The sequence below is a fragment of the Nerophis lumbriciformis genome, linkage group LG33 (genome assembly GCF_033978685.3).
Source record: "Nerophis lumbriciformis linkage group LG33, RoL_Nlum_v2.1, whole genome shotgun sequence".
NCBI lineage: Eukaryota > Metazoa > Chordata > Actinopteri > Syngnathiformes > Syngnathidae > Nerophis > Nerophis lumbriciformis.
Genome location: NC_084580.2, coordinates 11766853 through 11787584, shown reverse-complemented (window position 1 = coordinate 11787584; position 20732 = coordinate 11766853). Strand labels below are relative to the sequence as shown.

Sequence of the window (20732 nt, the reverse complement as noted above, 5' to 3'; positions counted from 1 at the left end):
TGACTGTTTTCTTTTTTCAGTTTTTCTTTTTTTTTTACTAAACCACTATTATTTTGTACACAGAAGATATATACGAGTTTTATTTTTATTTGTTTCTATTTGTTATCCGAACCTAACTATGAAAATGGTGTGACGAATGGAAATTATTTAGGAAACTATTTTTGCATTTTGAAGTTGTTCCATATTAAATATGTGATACTTACCACGCCTCATACATATATAATGTGCATATGTGTGTGTATATATATGTATATATATGTATGTATGTATGTATATATATATATATATATACATATATATGTATATTTTTTTGTTAATATTACTTCTTTAGTTTTTTACTTTTGCAATTGGATATTTAGAAGCTCTTGGGGGGAGCTTTTTGTTTTTTGTTTTTCCATGTTTATTTTATTGCCTGCAGTGTACGAGTGTATGTTTTTGTGTGTGTGGATGAGAGATTGTTTGTGTTTGCTTGAATGGTCCAGTTGTGTGCATGTTTGTGTTGTGTGTCTGTGGCCTACAGTCCTTGACCATATGCCCTCTTCTCTTGTTCATGTTTCATGAACAGAGGAATGATTTATCTGACCATGATCACACACCCTCTTCTTCCTTTCATGTTTCTGAAATAACTCTATATGGATAGTTCTGATAGTGAATTCTCCTCTGAAATAGAGGAGAATGAAGATTTGATAAACTCCCACAATTTGGAATCGATCAGTTTCTCAGACCACATCAACTACAAATCACAAAGATTTATGAGCGAAATGGACCCAGATAGAAATGCTCCTCAAAACACCAACAATGATTGTTTATATTATACTGATGTCACATTTGATAAAACATTTCTGCAAGATAATAACATATCTTTAGTACATTTTAATAGCAGGAGTCTATACTCTCATTTTGATGATATCCAGGACTATTTGAATCAATTAAAATCTCCATTTAATATTATAGGTATTTCAGAGACATGGATGAATGAGAATACAAGTAATGAGTTTGAATTAAATGGGTATGAAATGTTTTGCACCAACCGTAAAAATAAGAGAGGAGGAGGTGTGGCTCTGTATGTGGACACAAATATCAGCTGTAGTATTGTAAATGATATGTGTTTAGCTGTTGAGGAACTCTTCGAATGCGTCACTGTGGAATTATCACTTTCAAATAGGAAACACATTATTGTAAGCTGCGTTTATAGGACACCAGGATCCGACTTGAAAATATTTAATGAATGGATGGAAAAATTATTTAAGAGAAACAAAAAATATATAGTATGTGGTGACTTTAATATCAACCTTTTAAATCCTAATAAACACAAACACACAGCAGAATTTATTGACACCATGTTCTCCATGGGCTTATTCCCACTGATCACACGACCCACAAGAATCACAACCACAGCACCACACTTATTGACAACATATTTTGTAACATTGTAGATCAGACTGTAACTGGAGGCTTGTTAGTGAGTGACGTCAGTGATCATTTACCAGTGTTTATGGTGTACAATATTAACTGCAAAACATCCAAACCTGTAAATAGTGAATATTATCGTAGAGACACAACAGAAAGATCATTAACAGCACTAAAGAATGATTTAGCGAAACAAAACTGGGATTCTGTTTTTCAAACGTCAGATATAAATGCAGCTTATAATTTATTTCATGACATTTTTTTCTCACTTTATGATACACACTGCCCCATCAAAAAATGCACTATAACTAACTCCACAAAAACTCCATGGATAACCAAAGGGCTTGCGAACGCTTGCAAAAAGAAAAATTATTTATACAGGACTTTTTTTAAGCATCAAACCATAGAAACAGAACAAAAATACAAAACCTATAAAAATAAATTAACCAGCATATTAAGAGCAAGCAGGAAAGAATACACCACCAAGTTATTAATCCAAAAGAAAAATGATATAAAGGGAATTTGGAAGGTATTAAATACAATTATTGGGCACGGTTCAAACAGTCCCTGTTATCCGGAGTTTTTTGTTGAGAACGACCAAATCATAAGTGACAAGAAGATGATTGCTGACGGATTCAACGTGTTTTTTGTTAATATTGGGCCTGAGCTGGCAAAAATAATCCCAATTAATGATGAACAGCCCATGGAACTTATTGAAAAAAATCTTTATTCGATGTTCCTTACTCCGACTGTCGAAAAGGAAGTCTTAGAGGTTATTCAGAAAAGCAAGAACAAAACATCACGTGACATTTTTGACCTCGACATGAGGACGGTCCGGAACGTAGCGGAAGAAATCATCAAACCATTCACATACATCTGCAATTTATCTTTTCAACTTGGACAATTTCCTTCACAATTGAAACTCTCAAAAGTCATCCCCATCTTCAAATCTGGAGACAAACACCACTTCACAAATTACCGGCCCGTCTCCCTTCTGCCACAGTTGTCAAAAATATTGGAAAAATTATTTGATAATAGACTTCGTGGCTTCATTGGAAAGCACAAATTATTATATGATTGTCAATATGGGTTCCGACAAAATAGGTCATCTTCATTAGCTTTAAGTGATTTAATAGAGAACATTACTAATGGTATCGAGAAAAACAAATTTGTTATAGGAATTTTTATTGATCTGCAAAAGGCTTTCGATACCATTGACCACCAGATTTTGGTAAATAAACTGGAAAACTATGGCATAAGGGGATTGGCAGGGAAATGGCTGAAGAGCTACTTGAATGAGAGACAGCAGATTGTTCAGATCGACCAACATCAATCTACACTCATGAACATAACCTGTGGAGTCCCCCAGGGGTCGATACTAGGACCCACACTATTTATAATGTATATTAATGAAATATGTAAAGTATCAACACTGCTGAAGTTCATCCTCTTTGCTGACGATACAACCATTACATGTGCAGGTGACGACGTGAAGCAACTTCTGGCTTCTGTAGAGATGGTCAAGTTAAAAACGTGGTTTAATACCAACAAATTGTCTCTGAATTTAAAGAAGACCAAAATCATGCTCTTTAGCAATCGCAAAAGTGAAATACCCATCAGGATTGTTATTGATGATACACCAATAGAATATGTCCAACAAAATTCATTTTTAGGAGTGGTAATAGATGAAAATATATCATGGAAGCCTCATATAAGTTACCTAAGGACAAAAGTTGCTAAATGTGTTGGAATGATGAGGAGATCATGTCATTTATTGAACATCAATGCTCTGCTGTTATTGTATCATTCATTCATTATGTCATATTTAAACTATTGTGTTGAAGTCTGGGGAAATTGTTATAAATCTCATCTACAGCCTTTAGTCACTTTACAGAAAAAGGCCATTAGGATTGTGTCCAATGTTCATTACAGACATCATTCAAAGCCACTATTCATGGAGTTAAAGCAACTTAAACTGTACGATGTAATCAACTTTAAAACTGATCAAATTATGTTTAGGGCATCCCAAAACTCTCTACCATCCAATATACAGAACCTATTCCAGGATAGAGATGCTCACCATAGTTACAGTCTAAGAGGAAACAACAAATTACATTTGCCTAAATTTAGAACAACTTTAAAATCAATGTGCATTTCAGTGCGTGGAGTCAGTCTGTGGAACAACTTAGGGGAAGAGTTAAAAACCTGTTCTAACATGATTCAATTTAAAAGACTGTTTAAAAAAGAAGTACTGAAGAAGTACAAGGAGGAAAGAGAGTGATGCCCTCAGCACAGAGCGATGGGAGAGAGGTGTATGGTCAGAGAGTGTTTGGGCCTGTGTGTGTGTGTGTGTGTGTGTGTGTGTGTGTGTGTGTGTGTGTGTGTGTGTGTGTGTGTGTGTGTGTGTGTGTGTGTGTGTGTGTGTGTGTGTGTGTGTGTGTGTGTGTGTGTGTGTGTGTGTGTGTGTGTGTGTGTGTGTGAGAGTGTGGTGTGTTTGTGTGTGTGTGTGTTTTGTCTCGTCTTGTCTTGTACCATAGTAACAGTGGTACTATTGTATTGTTAGTGTATAGGAGTTTTTCTTGTTTTTGTTTGTATAGTATTGTTCTTGTATTATAGTGTTTATGTTAAATAGGGAGTGAGTGAGAGGGGTTGGGATATTATAAGCAATTGCTTCATCCAACCCCTTTTCAAGCCATGCATAAATGTCTCTGCCAAAATGTAAAAAAAAAAAAAAAAAAGTGTGTTGTTGTATTGTGCAGGTTTGAAATAAATACTTCAAACAAACAAACACTTAAAAGAATACAGGCTGTAGCTGCTGTTGTAAAACTGTGTGTTTGTGTTTCAGGTCGACAAATTGGTCGAGATAGCCCTTGTCGAGAAAAATTGGAGAAGACAATTATACTCTACACTAAAGTTGTGAGTTTATTTGTGCCTATATGTAGTGTCATCATTAGGGCTGGGTATTATGGCTATTTTACCAAACAATTTGATTTTGATTCATAAGGTTTTAAATCGATTACTCACAATTCAATTTCATCTACACTTAAAATATTGAAAAGATCTCAAATGTACTTGGTTATCCCCTCCTCACCATAAACAACTTTGGACAGTTAAAACTTTCTTAACGTCTCAAAAGTTAATTTTTTAAAAACGGATAGAATCGCCCGTGAAAGTATACTTGTATTTCATCATTCCATTACTACAAATTGCATTATGTTATTGTTACTTCAGGTGCAAAATAATAACAGTAAATATGTAAGCGATTCTTCTGGGACTCCTATTTTGTTAGCAAGGTCAGATAAGATGTAACACACGGTGATTTTATTGTGATGGCCGTAAGTGTCCGCTTGTTTTTTCTCGTGCACTTGACAGCTGTTTACATTGCCTGATCAAAACGTAGTGTAGTTCATTTCGAGCACAAGCTGCTTTTGCCCACAAAAGTTGTGATTGCTTCTCTTACAGTATATATTCATGGTCCGTGGAGAATCAGGTGATAATGTTATGCCAGGAAGTAGAGATATCCTGATTCCGATCATTGGATTTGCCTTTTTTTGACTGATTTGAGATGGGCTGATAAACTGCCAGGCCCAGCCAACCTTTACCTTTGCAGTGTCCCGGTGTTAACATGGCTGAAGATTGTACTCGTGTGAGCGATTCTTTCAAAAGGGATGCATGGTAAGGGAGACAAAATAACATTTCCTGAATTCCTTGTGACACACATGCAGGAGTTGCATGAGTTCCAGGACAATGCTTGTTTTTTTCCCAGAACACCGGCTCAAATTTAAGAGCAAGCTGCAACGAACGCCGCCTCTAAGACACTAATCCTGCAAACGAGGGAAAAGGGGGTAATCAATGTTATGCCTTATGAATCGATATTGCAAAATTTAAAAAAATATCGATCCACAATTGATCAGTTTACCCAGCCCTGGTCATTGCACTTGACAAATTAGTTCAACATATTAAAACTTCTTCTCCTGCATGTTCTCCACTTCTTGGTCTGTTAGTTGTTAGATTTCTTGGACTACCATCCCTGTGCGTTCATACCTCTTATCCAGTGCTCACTGGAATTTGCTGTGAGCTACGTGTTCACGCCAGCGGGGGAAGGCGTCACCTTTGAGCGCTTCATAGTCCAGTGCATGAACCTCATCAAGATGATTGTGAAGAATGATGCCTACAAACCCGCCAAGAACATTGAGGGTAAGCCATGACTTTTCATCAGATGCACATTTCAGTTAGCCTGTATTCACTCTTTGAAATACTCAAATTTGCAATTCAAACACCAATTCCTCTATTATGTCTGAGGTGCTAAAATGTGCTAGAATATGCCGTGACATGAACTAACTCCTACTTAGTGGAGAAGTTACGGTTTTGCTTTTGTGTTCACATCTTCCAGTGAACACATAAAATGATTGCAAGGAGCAAGGTTACGTCGCTAAGAGGAATGTCGAGCCTCGGGTGAACAGTTTGGCTATTGGCAGCCGTCTGACTTATTTATTCGACCCAACCTGTCAGTCTTATAGACAGACAGGAAGCCTCTCGAGCAGAACAGGGCTCAAAGCAATGTAGCAATAATGAAAGTGAAATAGGGCATGACTTTATCCAGCATCGACTGACTGAACCTATACAGTTTTTTTCTGCATGGTTGCAATCCATATTGTTAAAACCCGTGAAACGGAAACCAAAGAACACAGCGTACTTGGTTCAAGTTGTTTTTAACAAGTTTTTTGTGTTGTCATCATAGACAGTAAACCCGAGAGTCTTGAGGCTCACAAGATCAAGTCGGCTTTCTTCACACACCCCACGCTAACAGAGATTGGACGCCGGCTCGTCTCCCATTATTTCCTCCTCACAGAAGAAGAGCTGGCAATGTGGGAAGAGGATCCTGAGAGTTTTGGTAAAACCACAATTTCAATCCAGGCTGCTCAGGGCTTCATGTGAGATTGATTGACAGGCTCAACAAGCCCTTTTAGAGATGCAAGTTAACCAATTTAGTCTGACTTTTTCTTAGGGGTGGACTATTGATTGAATTTTTAATTGCAATTTCGATTGTCTTCTTATGATTGTGGGGGAAAAAAAAAAAAAAGATTAATGGGTCGCACAATGCATTCAAATTCCAGAGACTGTGGTGGTGAAACAGATGAAGAGCGAATGAGTGGAAAAAAGAGCATGTCTACTATAAGTTTGGAATCTCACCATGGTGGCAATTTTTATTTGACACAGCGCTAGGATGCTTTACAATAATCACAATAGAAAAAGTAAGGCATATGATTTCCGGATTCACGTAACCAGATAACGTGCCAATAAAACAGAATTAGCTTAACGCAAAAATAATATCAGGGAAATTGACACAAATGTGAGTGAAATGTTGTAATTTTGAGTAGAAAATACCTTATTTGAGAAAATAATGTTTCTGTTTGCGCTCATTTATCCCCGACACACTCAAAACGCAGGCCGTCCGGAACCTAACAATGTCCGAGTCATACCAAAGACTATAAAAATGGGACCCATTACCTCCCGGCTTGGCACTCAGCACCAAGGGTTGGAATTGGGGGTTAAATCTCCAAAAATGATTCCCGAGCACGGCCACCGCTGCTGCCCACTGCTCCCCTCACCTCCCAGGGGGTGATCAAGGTTGATGGGTCAAATGCAGAGAATAATTTCGCCACACCTAGCGTGTGTGTGACAATCATTGGTACTTTAACTTAACTTAAGACGGCCACTTGAAACGGCGACTAAACTACGAAGCTAAAACTATCAAGAACAATCCATACATCCACAACACATCTCATCTGCTTGTTTTGTTGTGAACAACTTCATCGATCTTACATTAATCTACAAACAGTGGTCGCAACTTGAGAGGCTTGGTCTTTTTTTTTTGCAGCCTCAGGTCTGCTCTTTACTCGTCAAGCTGAGAACAGCAGCACAGCACACTTCCCCCTTCACAATAATAGTCTGGTGCGCCACATCTGGTCTGACTGCACTAACAAAATAAAGGTTTCAAAAAAGTACTTTACACAAGCATAATGTACTTAAAGCACTTATTGATACTTTTACACAATTATTATGCGTAGTCCTAAAATACTGGTCACATTTGTCCAAATATGTATTCAACTAAAAATGTGAGGATTTTTGCATTTAATTAACATTTCATTAAAAATTTTTGACATGTATGGAGGTAAAATAAGTGTAAAAGGTAAAAAGGAATTAAAAACAAACTGGAAAAACTGAATGTTTTTTAAATTGTTATATTGCTATTGTTATTTAAATGTATTGTTATTACTATTGCTATCATTTTACTTTTTGTTGTTTATTCGTTACTAATTTATATCCAGTTTTTTTTAAACTATAATTAAAGTTAAGTTTTGTTGGTACAATAAATACTCGTGATTACAATATCAATCAAAAATAATCGTGATCATTATTTTTGCCATAGTCGTCCAGCCCTACTTTTTCTACAGACTGCATCGTATTTTATTTTTTGTAACGCAACCAAAACATGACAAAGCTTAATTAGAGCCACAAGTCTATTAGCTGCTTTATAGTATCTAAATTAGGCAGCATCGTTTTAAGGAACTCTTTTTAACCAGACCTGTGGGGTTAGGGTTATTTAGACTTCAGCTTGAATAATGGCATTTTTTTAAAGTAGAAACTTTACAAATTAGGGTTAAATCTTCATGTTGCTAAACACCATTTGACCCTCTACTTACTTCTCTCCTTTTTAGCTGTTGAGGAGACGGGTGGTGACTCATGGAAATATAGTTTACGGGTAAGTAACTCTTTTAAACTTGTAGAATCAGAATCATTAAGTAAAAGCCACCATCGTACTTTCAGCACATGTGGATTTCTTGTACTGCACTCTAATTTGTTATCCGTGTCTAGGTGTTAACCCCACTCCCTAATCATATTAAATGTCCTGAATGGTTCCCTGTCGCAAAGAAGCACATACTCCCACTCGCAGCGTAAACACTTATTTTTCTTGTTTTGTATTATTATAGCAGCAGTGCTGTCCTGTGGGGGAAAAAAAACTATTTTTGTGTACTGCAAAGTTTTTAAAGATATAAACTAGACAACTAGTAATAGGAGGCAATATGTATATACTATAGTGGTACCCCAAGTTATGAGCTCAAAACACTTGTATGTCAAATCAGTGCCACCTACGGAAATGAAAGACAACGAGAACAGGGTTTGTATCCTTTGTCACAAATAACATTAACTTATCTTTTCCTTTTCTGCAGCAAGTGTGATGCGTTACAACATTTGTATCATAGATTGCGCCTAGTTGAATCCATTTTTACGGTTAGTGTAACTTTAGTCCATCCTACTGTATATTATGGCCATATGTATATAGTGTAAAATATATCTATTTATCAGTAGTGTGAAATATATTTATATTTATCTAATCATAATTTATTCTACCTTTGCATAAGGTTGTAAATAAATATACTGTCTCTATATTTACTTAAACTTTTCATAAAAATTTCCCTTTTTCTTAAGGACATCTTTACTTTTTAATGTATTTTTTTCATTTTCTATTAAACTAATTTCTTGTCAACGGGAAAGAACGCTTTTGCTACCAGGTTTTTATTTTAATTTTATTTTTTTTAGAATTTTCAAGATTTCCTGACTACTGATTGTGATCACAGCAACAGGAGTGTTTGCTGGCATCTTTAAACTGCTCTTGGTCCGAATGTGAGGCACATATTTGCTGGAAAAAACAAATTGGAAGAGCTGTTAGCCTCAAGTCAGCGGCTCCTTCTGCAATTCAAAGCGGTTGCCTAGCAGCCAGAAGCCGCACGGAGATTAAGCAGCAAGAGTCCGAAGCAGTTTTAAAGTGTTTCTGACCACACACAGTGATCTCGTTGATGAGCTGACACCTCTATTTGATCTTTGATCGGCGCAAGGTACAGATTTGATAAAATATATAGGTCAAAAATGCTGCAAGTTGCTATGAGGAAACCGCCATAAGCAGGCTGCTAAAGCTACGATATTAAAAGCTGGATCAAATGTGTTTCTGCATACAGGACACAAAGGGAAGCAAGACATTCCATTGGTGTGACAAAAAATAGAAAAGATTAGCTCAGATCACATAGAAGATATGAGAAGCCTCCAAGAAAATATATAAAGCATGTAAACCCCAAAAAAACGAGGAAAAGGGTGCTTTGGGACATCAAGACGAATTTGAAGAATCTCTTAAAAGAGCAAACCGAGCTCAAAGAATATGTGATGAAGCTCCTTAAGTAACAAACTGCAATGAGACAAGAATGGAAGATTCTCCGGGAGGAAAATACTGCAGTGCATTAGGAAATGAAAGTTCTACAACAAGAGAACATAATTCTGAAGATAATCATAGATTAAATGGATCAGCATAAACAAATGAATGATATCATCCTAACAGGGCACCAAATTAAACCAAGATCCTACGCGAGAGCCGTGGATAACAGAGAACAAGATGAAATGGATGTTGCCTCAGCAGAGCCACAAGTGGTCAACTTTCTGCATTAAAAGGAAAATTAAGTTGACAGTAATTCTGTCAATGAATGGAAGAAGCACCAAAACCTCTCTAGTCATCCTTGCAAAACTTGCTAACAAAATGTCCAAAATCACAGTGCTAAAACAAAGAAAAAAGCTGCAGGTTAAAATGTGTACTTGAATGAGCACCTTACCAAACATAATGCTGGAATTGCCAAGAAAGCATGTGACTTGAGGAAGCAGCGGACAATTCATTGAACTTGGAGCGGCAATTGTAAAATCTACATCAAGTTGAATGGAGGTCCAGAAGCTAGAGTATTTGTTGTCAAAGCCACAAAGATCTGGACAAATATTAAAGTTGACAGCGTTTTCACGACGATAATGGAGTCTGACGAAAACATCTAAATTCAACATCAACACTACTCTGTTTTAAAGGACCATTGAACAAGAAAACCTAGATTTAAGAGCACATCCATCTACATTCCTAAAAATGATTGAAACAACACAAAAGATTGCTGAGGAATGTGATCCCACGATAGTTGGAATTCACCCTCCGGTTCCCCTTCTTAAAGCGAGGAACCACCACCCCGGTCTGCCAATCCAAAGGTACCGCCCTCGATGTCCACGCAATGTTGGAGAGTCTTGTCAACAAGGACAGCTCCACAGCATCCAGAGCCTTAAGGAACTCTGGGCAGATCTCATGCACCCCCGGGAACTTGCCACTGAAGAGCTCTTTAACTACTTCGGCAACCTCATCCCCAGAAATAGGAGAGCCCACCACAGATTCCCCAGGAACTGCTTCTTCATAGGAAGACGTGTTGGTGGGATTGAGGAGGTCTTCAAAGTATTCCCTCCACCGATCCACAACATCCGCAGTCGAGGTCAGCACACCATCCTCACCATACACGGTGTTGACCGTGAACTGCTTCCCCTTCCTGACCCGGCAGATGGTGGTCCAGAATCGCTTCAAAGCCGTCTGGAAGTCGTTTTCTATGGCTTCCTCGAACTCCCCCCATGTCCAAGTTTTTGCCTCCGTGACGGCTGAAACCGCACACCGCTTGGCCTGTCGGTACCTGTCTGCTGCCTCTGGAGTCGCAGGAGCAAAAAGGACCCGATAAGTCTCTTTCTTCAGCTTGACGTCGTCCCTCACCGCTGGTGGACGATTACTGCCACGACAGGCACCAACCACCTTGCGGCCACAGCTCCAACATTAGAGGTAGGGAACATGGTCCACTTATTAATCAGCGCCTTCCTCGTGACATGTTCAAAGTTCTTACGGAAATGGGAATTGAAACTCTCTCTGACAGGAGACTCTGCTAGATGTTCCCAGCAGACCCTCACAATGTGTTTGGGTCTCCCAGGTCTGTCTGGCATCCACCCCCACCATCAGGGCCAACTCACCACCAGGTGGTGATTTGGTAGAAATCTACGCCCCTCTTCACCCGAGTGTCCAAAACATGAGACCGCAAATCGATGACACTACTACAAAGTCTATCATAAAACTGCGGCTCAGTGTCCTGGTGCCAAATGCACATATGGACACCCTTATGTTTGAACATTATGGACAATCTGTGATGAGCACAAAAGTCCAATAACAAAACACCACTTGTGTTCAGATCCGGGCGGCCATTCTTCCCAGGTTTCACTGTCGTTGCCAATATGAGCGTTGAAGTCACCCAGCAGAACAAGGGAATCAATTGAGGGAGCAGTCCCTAGTACTCCCTCGAGGGAATCCAAAAAGGGTGGGTACTCTGAGCTGCTGTTTGGTGCGTAAAGCACAAACAACAGTCAGGACCCGTCCCGAAGGTGGAGGGAAGCTACTCTCTCGTCTATTAATTTAAACTCCAACGTGCAGGCTTTGAGCCCATGGGCAACAAGAATTGCCACCTCAGCCCGTCGCCTCTCACTGCGTGCAACACCAGAGTGGAAGAGAATCCAGCCCCTCTCGAGAGAACTGGTTCCAGAGCCCTTGCTGTGCGTCAAAGTGAGTCTGACTATATCTAGCCAGAACTTCTACACTTCGCGCACCAGCTCAGGCTCCTTCCCCTCCAGCGAGGTGACGTTCCACGTCCCAAGATCTAGCTTATGTAGCCGAGTATCGGACCACCAAGTGCCCAGCCTTCGGCAGCCGCCCAACTCACAAGGCACCCAACCTCTATGGCCCCTCCTATGATTGGTGAGCCCACATTGCATCTTCGGGCTGTGCTCGGCCGGGCTTTACGGAGACAGGCTTGGCCACCAAGCGTTTGCCATCGTGCCCCACCTCCGGGCCTGACTCCAAAGGGGGGCCCAGGTGACCCGCGTCCGGGCGAGGGAAATCTGAGTCCTTGTTTTTTCATTTTCATAAAGGTCTTGGAGCTGCTCCTTGTCTGATCCCTCACCTAGGACCTGTTTGTGTCGGGAGACCCTACCAGGGGGCATGGAAACCCTCGGAAAACAAAGCTCCTAGGATCATTGGGACAAGAAAGCAAGCTTAAATAAATATTCGTAAATATTGGACCTAAACTGGAGGAAAGGATTCCAGACCGTGTCAATTTAGGACCTGAATGATACAATAGATGGAAATCCCAACTCGATGGAAGTGATAAAAAGGTAATAATTAGCTTGCGTTACCATCTGTGAGTTATTGTATAGAAATGTGGGGAAATAACGATAAACATACGCTTTATCAACTAACCGTGTTACAAAGTAAGTCAGTCAGAATAATACATCATGTTGGATATCGAGAACATCCTTTATTTGTTGAATCAAAAATATTGATATTCAACGATGTAGTGAATACACAAACAGCAAAAATTATGCACAAAGGAAACAATAACCTGCTACCCAAAAATGTACAATTCTTCTCAACAAGAGAGGAGAAAAATAACCTCATAAAAATGTAGTTCAAAACATTTGTATGCATGTACAACACTTAAAACATTTAGCATATTAGTATGTTGAATTAAATTATGAAATGGATTAAGCAAATAAGTCAAACAAAGTACTAATATGATCCAGTTTAAGAAACTGTTCAAATTCAGTGTTTACAAAATGCAAAGAAGAAATATGTTAAACATTTTGAACTTTATTGAAAATTAAATAATCTTACTTTATCTCACTATTTGAATTACAACCTATTCAACTTATTTTTTTGAGAACAGCATTATTTATTATTTATGGAGTAAATTGTTTACAAATGGAGAAAAGGAGGTTCATTGAATGTGTTAGTAATTGCTAAGATTCGGAAAAGGGGTAAGATTGACTGAGCTTTGCGGCAAGAGAAACTGGAAATTGTGATGTATCTTGTAACTGTACGCATGTTTGAAATAAACTTAAACCATAAACTCAAAAACAATTATCAGCCATCAAACCATGTACTGCAAAGAGAAAGTAAAAATACTAAAGTTGCATATTTTATTACAATTAGAACAAATAACACAACTTCTATACATTTATTAACATCCACTAAAACTACAAAAAATAAATGTGCATACATATATACTGTACATATTTACAAAGAAACTGATACATTACACGCTATTTACACTGTATATTAAACCACAGCCAAGTAATTGGGCAAAGATAGACGACAGTGGGCTAGAGGTAAGTAAGTAAAATCAAAAGGTGATTTTATGCCTACTTCCACATTATTTTTAGCCACTTCTCGAGAAAGCACTTTTCTATCTGTAACCAGAATGTCTCACACTTAATATTCGCTCACACAAATGTCCAATCTACATACCTACAAAACATGCTTGAAGTCCATGTTAGTAGACATACTTCTGCTTCTTATTTTTCATCGGCAGCACTGAAACATTTTCACTGTCGTGCACATCCTACCTTATTAACCTTTGTCAAATCATGCTATGGTGAAGGGAATCGCTCAGGATGCCTCATGGATAGCATGTCACTGTCCGACTATTTCTTCCGTGGTCATGAATTGCAGCTCTTGATTATAAATGACCCAGTATCTTCATCTGTCTAAATAATTGTCTTTTTTAGAGGAGTCATCTACTTTGTAATCTTTAGGCACCAGTCTACTGACAAGGCACTAAAAGCAAATGAACTACTACTACTGGAGTCCTGTAATATTCCTATTACTTTTTGTTAAACAGACAGGCTGTTTTACTGTATTCCTTTTTTTAAACATTTTATTTACAGTACCTCACTGCTTACTGCCCCACAAGACCTCAGGAGACAAGACTTTATGAGTTTAAAAACGAGGAAAATCTGTGATATTCTTGTAATTCGCCTGTCTCTTTCTGTGTGTTTTTGCTTTAGCCCTGTACAGAAGTATTATTCTTGGATATTTTCCACAACTACAGCCAGACGCTGACACCAGTGCTTTTGGATATGGTGCAGAATCTGAAAGGTTAGTTAACAATCTCTTCAAGACGAATTGCTTTTTAAAACTACTCGCATGCTTACTATGTTTCTCTATACAATATTTGTAAGCTTTTTTTTTTCTACTGAAACTCTTGGTTTTTTTTATGCCTTTTACGAAAAACCAAGGCTAAGTCCAGTCTCATAGTTAAATTTAAAGTGGCACTATTTATGTGTAGTACATTCTGTTCACTGTTAACATCCGCTAATAAGAGGGTTGTTTGAATTAGGGATGGGCATTTTGACAGTCAAATAACGTCCTCTTTTTTTTCTAAGTATATTTTTTCCGCATAGATGTCGTTATTTCAAGACTCAATTAGTTCAAAATATGCCTTTTAACACAAGACAAAAACAACAACAGGCAGAGTGACAGTCGAGCGTGTGGCCAAGTTTCTAAAACTGTTGGCATGTATGTAACTAAAACAAAAAAAGTGTCATCTGACCCCGACATACATATTAATGGAGAAAGAATACAAATTGTCAGCCAAAATAAATATCTTGGGTTAATACTAGATTCAGAGCTTTCCTTTAAAGCCCATATTGGCAAATTGTGTAAAATAATCAAGTTTAATCTCGCAAATATTTGCAATTCGAAATGAAATGTCAACTGAAGCTGCAAAATTGTATTTGTATTCGATGATTTTCAGCCACTTCAACTATTGCCTTACCAGCTGGTCTCAGGCTGGTCAGAGTTAAAAAAAAACCCATTGGAAATCTTTTACAAACAAGCAATTAAGGTTATGGATAAAAAACCTAGGCACTATCATCACTGTGCCATTCTAAAAAAATACAGTATTTTAAACTGGGACAGCCTTCACACATTTGCAGACTTAAAAGTGACCTATAAAGCACTGCATAAATTGGCTCCAGATCCTCTGGCAGAGTTCATCAGCCAAAGAAAAACAGCCGTGAGCGTGTCACTCGAGGCTCTGTCAGAGGTGACTGTTATATTCCTCTGCGCAGGAGCACTTTCAGTAAGTCGGCCTGGTCAGTAAGGAGTGCAAATGTGTGGAACTCAGTACCTGAGGAGGTTAAACTGGTCACAACATACAAGGCCTTCACAAAAAAATTGAAAATGTGGCTTATCAACGCCTACAGCTGTCTGCACTAAAAGATGAGCCTGTTTTGATGCTATGATAAATGTTATGTTGTGATGTTGTATTTTATTTTTTAATCATATCGTATGTGTATTGTGTGCTTTTTTTCTTTTTCTCTCTCTTTCTTTTCTTTTTCTTTTAAAATTGTAATTTTACTGCCTTTTTTACATAATGGCCAGGGGACTACAGATGAAAACTAACCCTCTGGATAATTCTGGCTTTTTTAACCATGTGTAGTCATGTGATTTATGAAATTGCATTGTCCCCTTTGAAATAAACTAATCTTAATCTTAAATTTCAATATAAACACACATGCCACACAAAATAAAATGGAGGGAAATGTGTGTACAGAGAAATATGAGCATGTCAACATGGTTGCTGTCAACGTCGCGAATGAAAACACAGTTAAAGTAATGCAGAAATACTTGTGTGCTATCTTCACTATACTGTATGCCAACTTCACTAGCCTTCATTTTAATTTACTCAATGTCCATCAGCAGTGAAGTGACATGAGTCTCTTTCTCCGAGTGTTTAGACCTCCTGCTTCTACATCACTGTCATTGAGCCGATAATTGCTGCTTGGAGTTTTACCACAACAGACATCTGCATTTCCCAGTTGAGACTGGAACAACCGCACCTCTGCTGATTGCAGCCAAGTGCTACACTACTTTACGCTTCAATTTGAACAAAATTATTCCACAAGCAAATTAATCCTCAATTAATCAACTAATTGTTGCCCATTCTTAGTTGGCATCAGAGAGATGTCCCGCTTACTCCTGATCGATGCACATGCACAGTATGCCACAGTTTTCCTGCTATTAAAACTGGGTTATACATGGGATATAGCCTTCCTGTAAGCCTATACATATTTCATAAAGAAGAAAGGCATGTAGGTTCTTTCATGCTGCCTTTAGCGGTCACGGTATATGTAACATTAAATCTATAGCTTTGTCAGCACCCTCGACTCCCCGGTGACAGTGTAGCATTAAAACCTCTCCACTGTTCAGCAACATTCACACATACACAAATGCCTCTGACTCCCCTAGAACCCTCTGCTCCCCACCCCCCACTTGTGTTGCTGCTGTTGTTTATCTGTTTTGTTCCTGAATTTACATCGTCATTGCACAAGCACTTGTTTTGGTAAGGTTTGCTTCCGGCCTTGCTTCCCAACGCTGCTTTCACTTTCAAGTGACATGAGTGGAAATGAATTCCACCGAAGCAAGAGCGACAGCAGCTTAGATAATTCAATTGTTGAAGGGAGTCAGCTATCGATTGGAGGGCTCAGTGTACAACGGGGACTAATAGAGGTAGAAAGCATACCGGTAAAAAAAAAGTGACGGAACCTAGAAAAAACACAACTTGTGCGAAACGTGGCCATAGTCTTATCGTGATTTTGTCATAAGCTAATGTTGAAACGTTTGCTCAATGTTTGTACTACAGGATTCGACTTTTCCTTTGCGTTTCAATGCCAATTAAATTTTTGTTGGTTATATGGCTGCCAGAAATATTGAGTTGATTCATGTGATGAAAGAATAATACATTAATAACAGATTAATCACAATTTATCTTGACAGTAAAAGCACCTTTACCATAACCGCGGATGGTTACCCAAGAGGCGGTTCGGGTTGTTATACGGTCAATGATCAGGTCAATGGAGACTCTGACTAGTGTGATTCCTGGCAGATTTCATTTCAAAATACACTCGGACTGGACTTTAGATAAAACTGTTATTAAATTTTGAGCAAATAAATGACGTGCATACAAGTAAAACAATTTAAAAAAAAAATTCTGGATGAAATTCTGACAAAATTGCATGTGTCCAAATATTGTAGTCTTTTGTAAATTATTTAAATGCTGCAAGTGAGTAATAATGTGTGATTAACACATTGCATATATATTATATATGTATGTGTATATGTACAGGTATAATAAATACATATTATGTATGTATATCAATTAATCAATCAATCAAAGTTTATTTATATAGCCCTTAATCAGAAATGTCTTAAAGGGCTGCAAAAGCCACGACGACATCCTCGGCTCAGATCCCACATCAGGGCAAGAAAAAACTCAACCGAATGGGCACAATGAGAAACCTCGGAGGGGACCTCATATGTGGGAACTGGCGAGAACGACACAAAAAGACACTTTGTCCCTTCACCCCCCCACCCTGATTTTTATCGAGGATTATTCTTCCTCTAAATGGGAATTTATGAACATCCTTGCAGTTGACATCCTATTGACAGCAGACCTTATACAGTAAGTGATGTAAATTTATATTTGTTGGCTCTCATAAAGTCTGCAGTGAGTAATAATCAGTGATAAAGAAAAAAATAAATGTGATTCATTTTTTAAATTAATGATCAAAATGATCAAAATACTTAAATATTAAACTGTATTATTATTGTACCCATTACTACATTGCATATATAGTTACATAATGTATATCAAATCCTAATGGAGGTGTTTGGATGTTTTTTGGGGGGGCTTTATAGGCAGAATAAAGGGCTCCTATAGGCTCCATTTATTTAATATTTAGAATGCATTAAAAAGAGTACATTCATCGTCGTGTCTCTTACAATGATTGTGAACGATAGGCGAAATTCCAATAAAAGTGGACTCACAGATAATGTTTTTTTTTTTATAATAGAGGTGCAGTTGATTGTAGAGAAACCTATCTATTAGCTATTATAGTTGCACTTCCACTCATTTTCACATAAATCTACAACATAAAGAAACCCAATTTGCTCTCAATTAGAAATTAAAATTCAGAACAATTCACAGAATTACAAAGTGTTAGAAACCAGACGTTTTATATCTTACTAAATTAGGAAACTCCAGGGCTGAAAATGGGGACCACTCTGGCTGTGGTGTGTTTGTCAAAGAGTTTTTGTGTCCATTTTATGTTGAGGGTTTTATAAAAACATAATGTTGGATAAACAAACATTTGCATAAAGCAAATGATGTGTCCTGTCCCATGTTGATAGTATTACTTATTACTCATATTAATAGTAAAGACCCAAAACCCAAACTAGTCTGTCAAAACAGAACTGCATTACATAAATATCCCAAACTTTTCCAGAGTGTATTTGTAACCAGACGCCTTTCTGAGTGCAATTACTGTGTTTACACCTGAGCAAATGAACTGTAACGAAGGGGATAATACGTTTGCATAATAATGTTTGCATTATCTCAACGCAGATCATCGATGAGGAAAAAAGTTATTTCAGGAATGAAAGACTTAATGTGTTTGTGTTGCAGGCCCAACAAATGTGTCAGATCCTGTTCAGCTGCTAATGAAGGACGCAGGTAAGCTGAACCGCTTTTCTTTACATTTTCACAGTGATTATACTTGTGTGGAAGGTCACGGTTGCCTCTTCAGTGGATACTAGGATCTCAGTCACATAATGACAGTCCTAATAAAAAGAGGACATAATTGATAATGAAGCTGTGCTGTGGGCACTGCAGCAGATAATTGCACTGGTGAACACCAAAGCTGTTTAATATGTCATAAGTAAATAATAACGTTTAATTTTAACCGCTCTTAATAAGAGCTGACATTTATTACCCAGTTGCGTTTTAATCCTGGCCCACAGTAATAACCTCTCTCTCGCTCTCTTGTGAATCGTATAAGATTTGTTATGTATACATGATAGTGTTGGGTGCTAGTAAACCACAACCATCTGTTCTCTTTTCACTGAGGGATTTTATATTACTGTAAATATACAATATCTTAGAACCCTGAGAGACAGCTTTTTATAACTCAAAATATACATGTCAGCATATAAACACTGGATTATAGTCCCAAAAAATTGTTAAATATGAATATATTGCATCAGTAATATTTTTAATTATTTTTGAAGAAGTCTGTTCAACCAAATGCCTTGAGCCATTAAGAGTGTTTCCCACTTTTTTGACAGTTCCATTTGCCTTTCATGAATCGTCACCTTTGGCGGCAGTTCAGTGATAACAATCCAAGCTGCTGCTTCAGCACCCTCAGCCCATCTGTCTTGTCTGTCTCTTTGTGCTCAGGCATCTGTTAGTCAGGATGAATAAGAGCAAATGTGACTGAGAGGCATTGAGGTTCTCAATCTGCATAAGACCCTTAAGGGTCACTTTTTTTGGGTGGGGGGTGAGAGGCACAAGCCTGCATGCCACATTCCTGCCGCCATCACTTTGTAGGACATAATTTCGGAGTCATGCTCCCACAGTAGCGGCAGCCCTAAAGTAATCTGCATCCTAAATGCTTCACTGACTGCATGATTGCATCGTTTCCATAAGGTCACCGGCCATATGGTTGTATCAGCGGCTGTTATTTTAATGGTGTTAATTTGAATCTTTGAGAGCTGTTTGGATAGTTCTCTGAGAATCATCATTGTGAAGTAACTCTTCCTCACTTCAATCTGCATCTGCACCAATTTGGTACGAGGTCCTAATCTTTACTGTGTTTTGTAGTTCAACATGAAGCATGCTCTGCAGATGCACGTGACATTGCCAGTGTTAGAATATTTAGGAAAATTGCCACTGAATGGTGCTCCATTTTCCAAATCTGGGCATGGCGCTTTGGTGTGTGCAAGTGCACACGGTTGCGACAATCCATCCATCCATTTCCTACCGCTTATCCCTTTCGGGGTCGCGGGGGGTGCTAGAGCCTATCTCAGCTACAATCGGGCGGAAAGCGGGGTACACCCTGGGGGAGTTGCCACCTCATCGCAGGGCCAACACAGATAGACAGACAACATATCCCACATTAATTGGGTTCTGTGTAAACAGCAAAGGTAGTTTATTGCCATTTCTTCTGTTATTGTTTTAATATGAAATATCTTTGTAAAATAAGCTAGTTAGTGTCTAAGTAGTTATGGGTATCACACTAAAAGACATCCCTACTATATTAACTAATTCATCATAAACATACAGTGCATCCGGAAAGTATTCACAGCGCGTCACAGAGAGTCCATCGTTAGTCATAAGTGGATGTCATCATCGGATTCGATGGACAACCAAGAAGAGAAGAGATTGGGATTGTTTTACTTTTTTGTTTTTTAATACATTTGCAAAATGAAAAAAAAAACTTCACGTTGTCATTACAATCAAAAAATATGGGGTATTGTCTGCAGAATTTTGAGGACAAAAATGCATTCTGGAATAAGGCAGTAACATAAAATGTGGAAAAAGTGAAGTGCTGTGAATACTTTCCGGATCCCTGTACATATTAGATCCTAGATCATGAAATTTACCACAACCTGATCTTTGTCAAAATTGGTACGTATTCTTATCATCTTACATGCAAACTTCTCCAGTAAATATTGAGGCCAGCCAAACGGTCTCTTGTCCAAACAAAAAAAACATTATCTTGGGAGGAACCTGGTCAGGATGCCCCCCGGACGCTTC

General features: G+C 38.2%; 1 protein-coding gene across 2 annotated transcripts in view; it reads left to right on the top strand.

Annotated features, from left to right (window-relative positions):
* Positions 1–20732, top strand: part of ipo11 (importin 11) — a 245195-nt gene that overhangs the window by 54089 nt on the left and 170374 nt on the right. For both annotated transcript variants that reach the window (XM_061928189.1, XM_061928188.1), the window contains 6 exons: positions 4256–4326; positions 5415–5607; positions 6152–6304; positions 8133–8176; positions 14143–14233; positions 18603–18650. In XM_061928189.1, coding sequence (XP_061784173.1) covers positions 4256–4326; positions 5415–5607; positions 6152–6304; positions 8133–8176; positions 14143–14233; positions 18603–18650 — 600 coding nt within the window. The remainder of the gene's footprint in view (positions 1–4255; positions 4327–5414; positions 5608–6151; positions 6305–8132; positions 8177–14142; positions 14234–18602; positions 18651–20732) is intronic.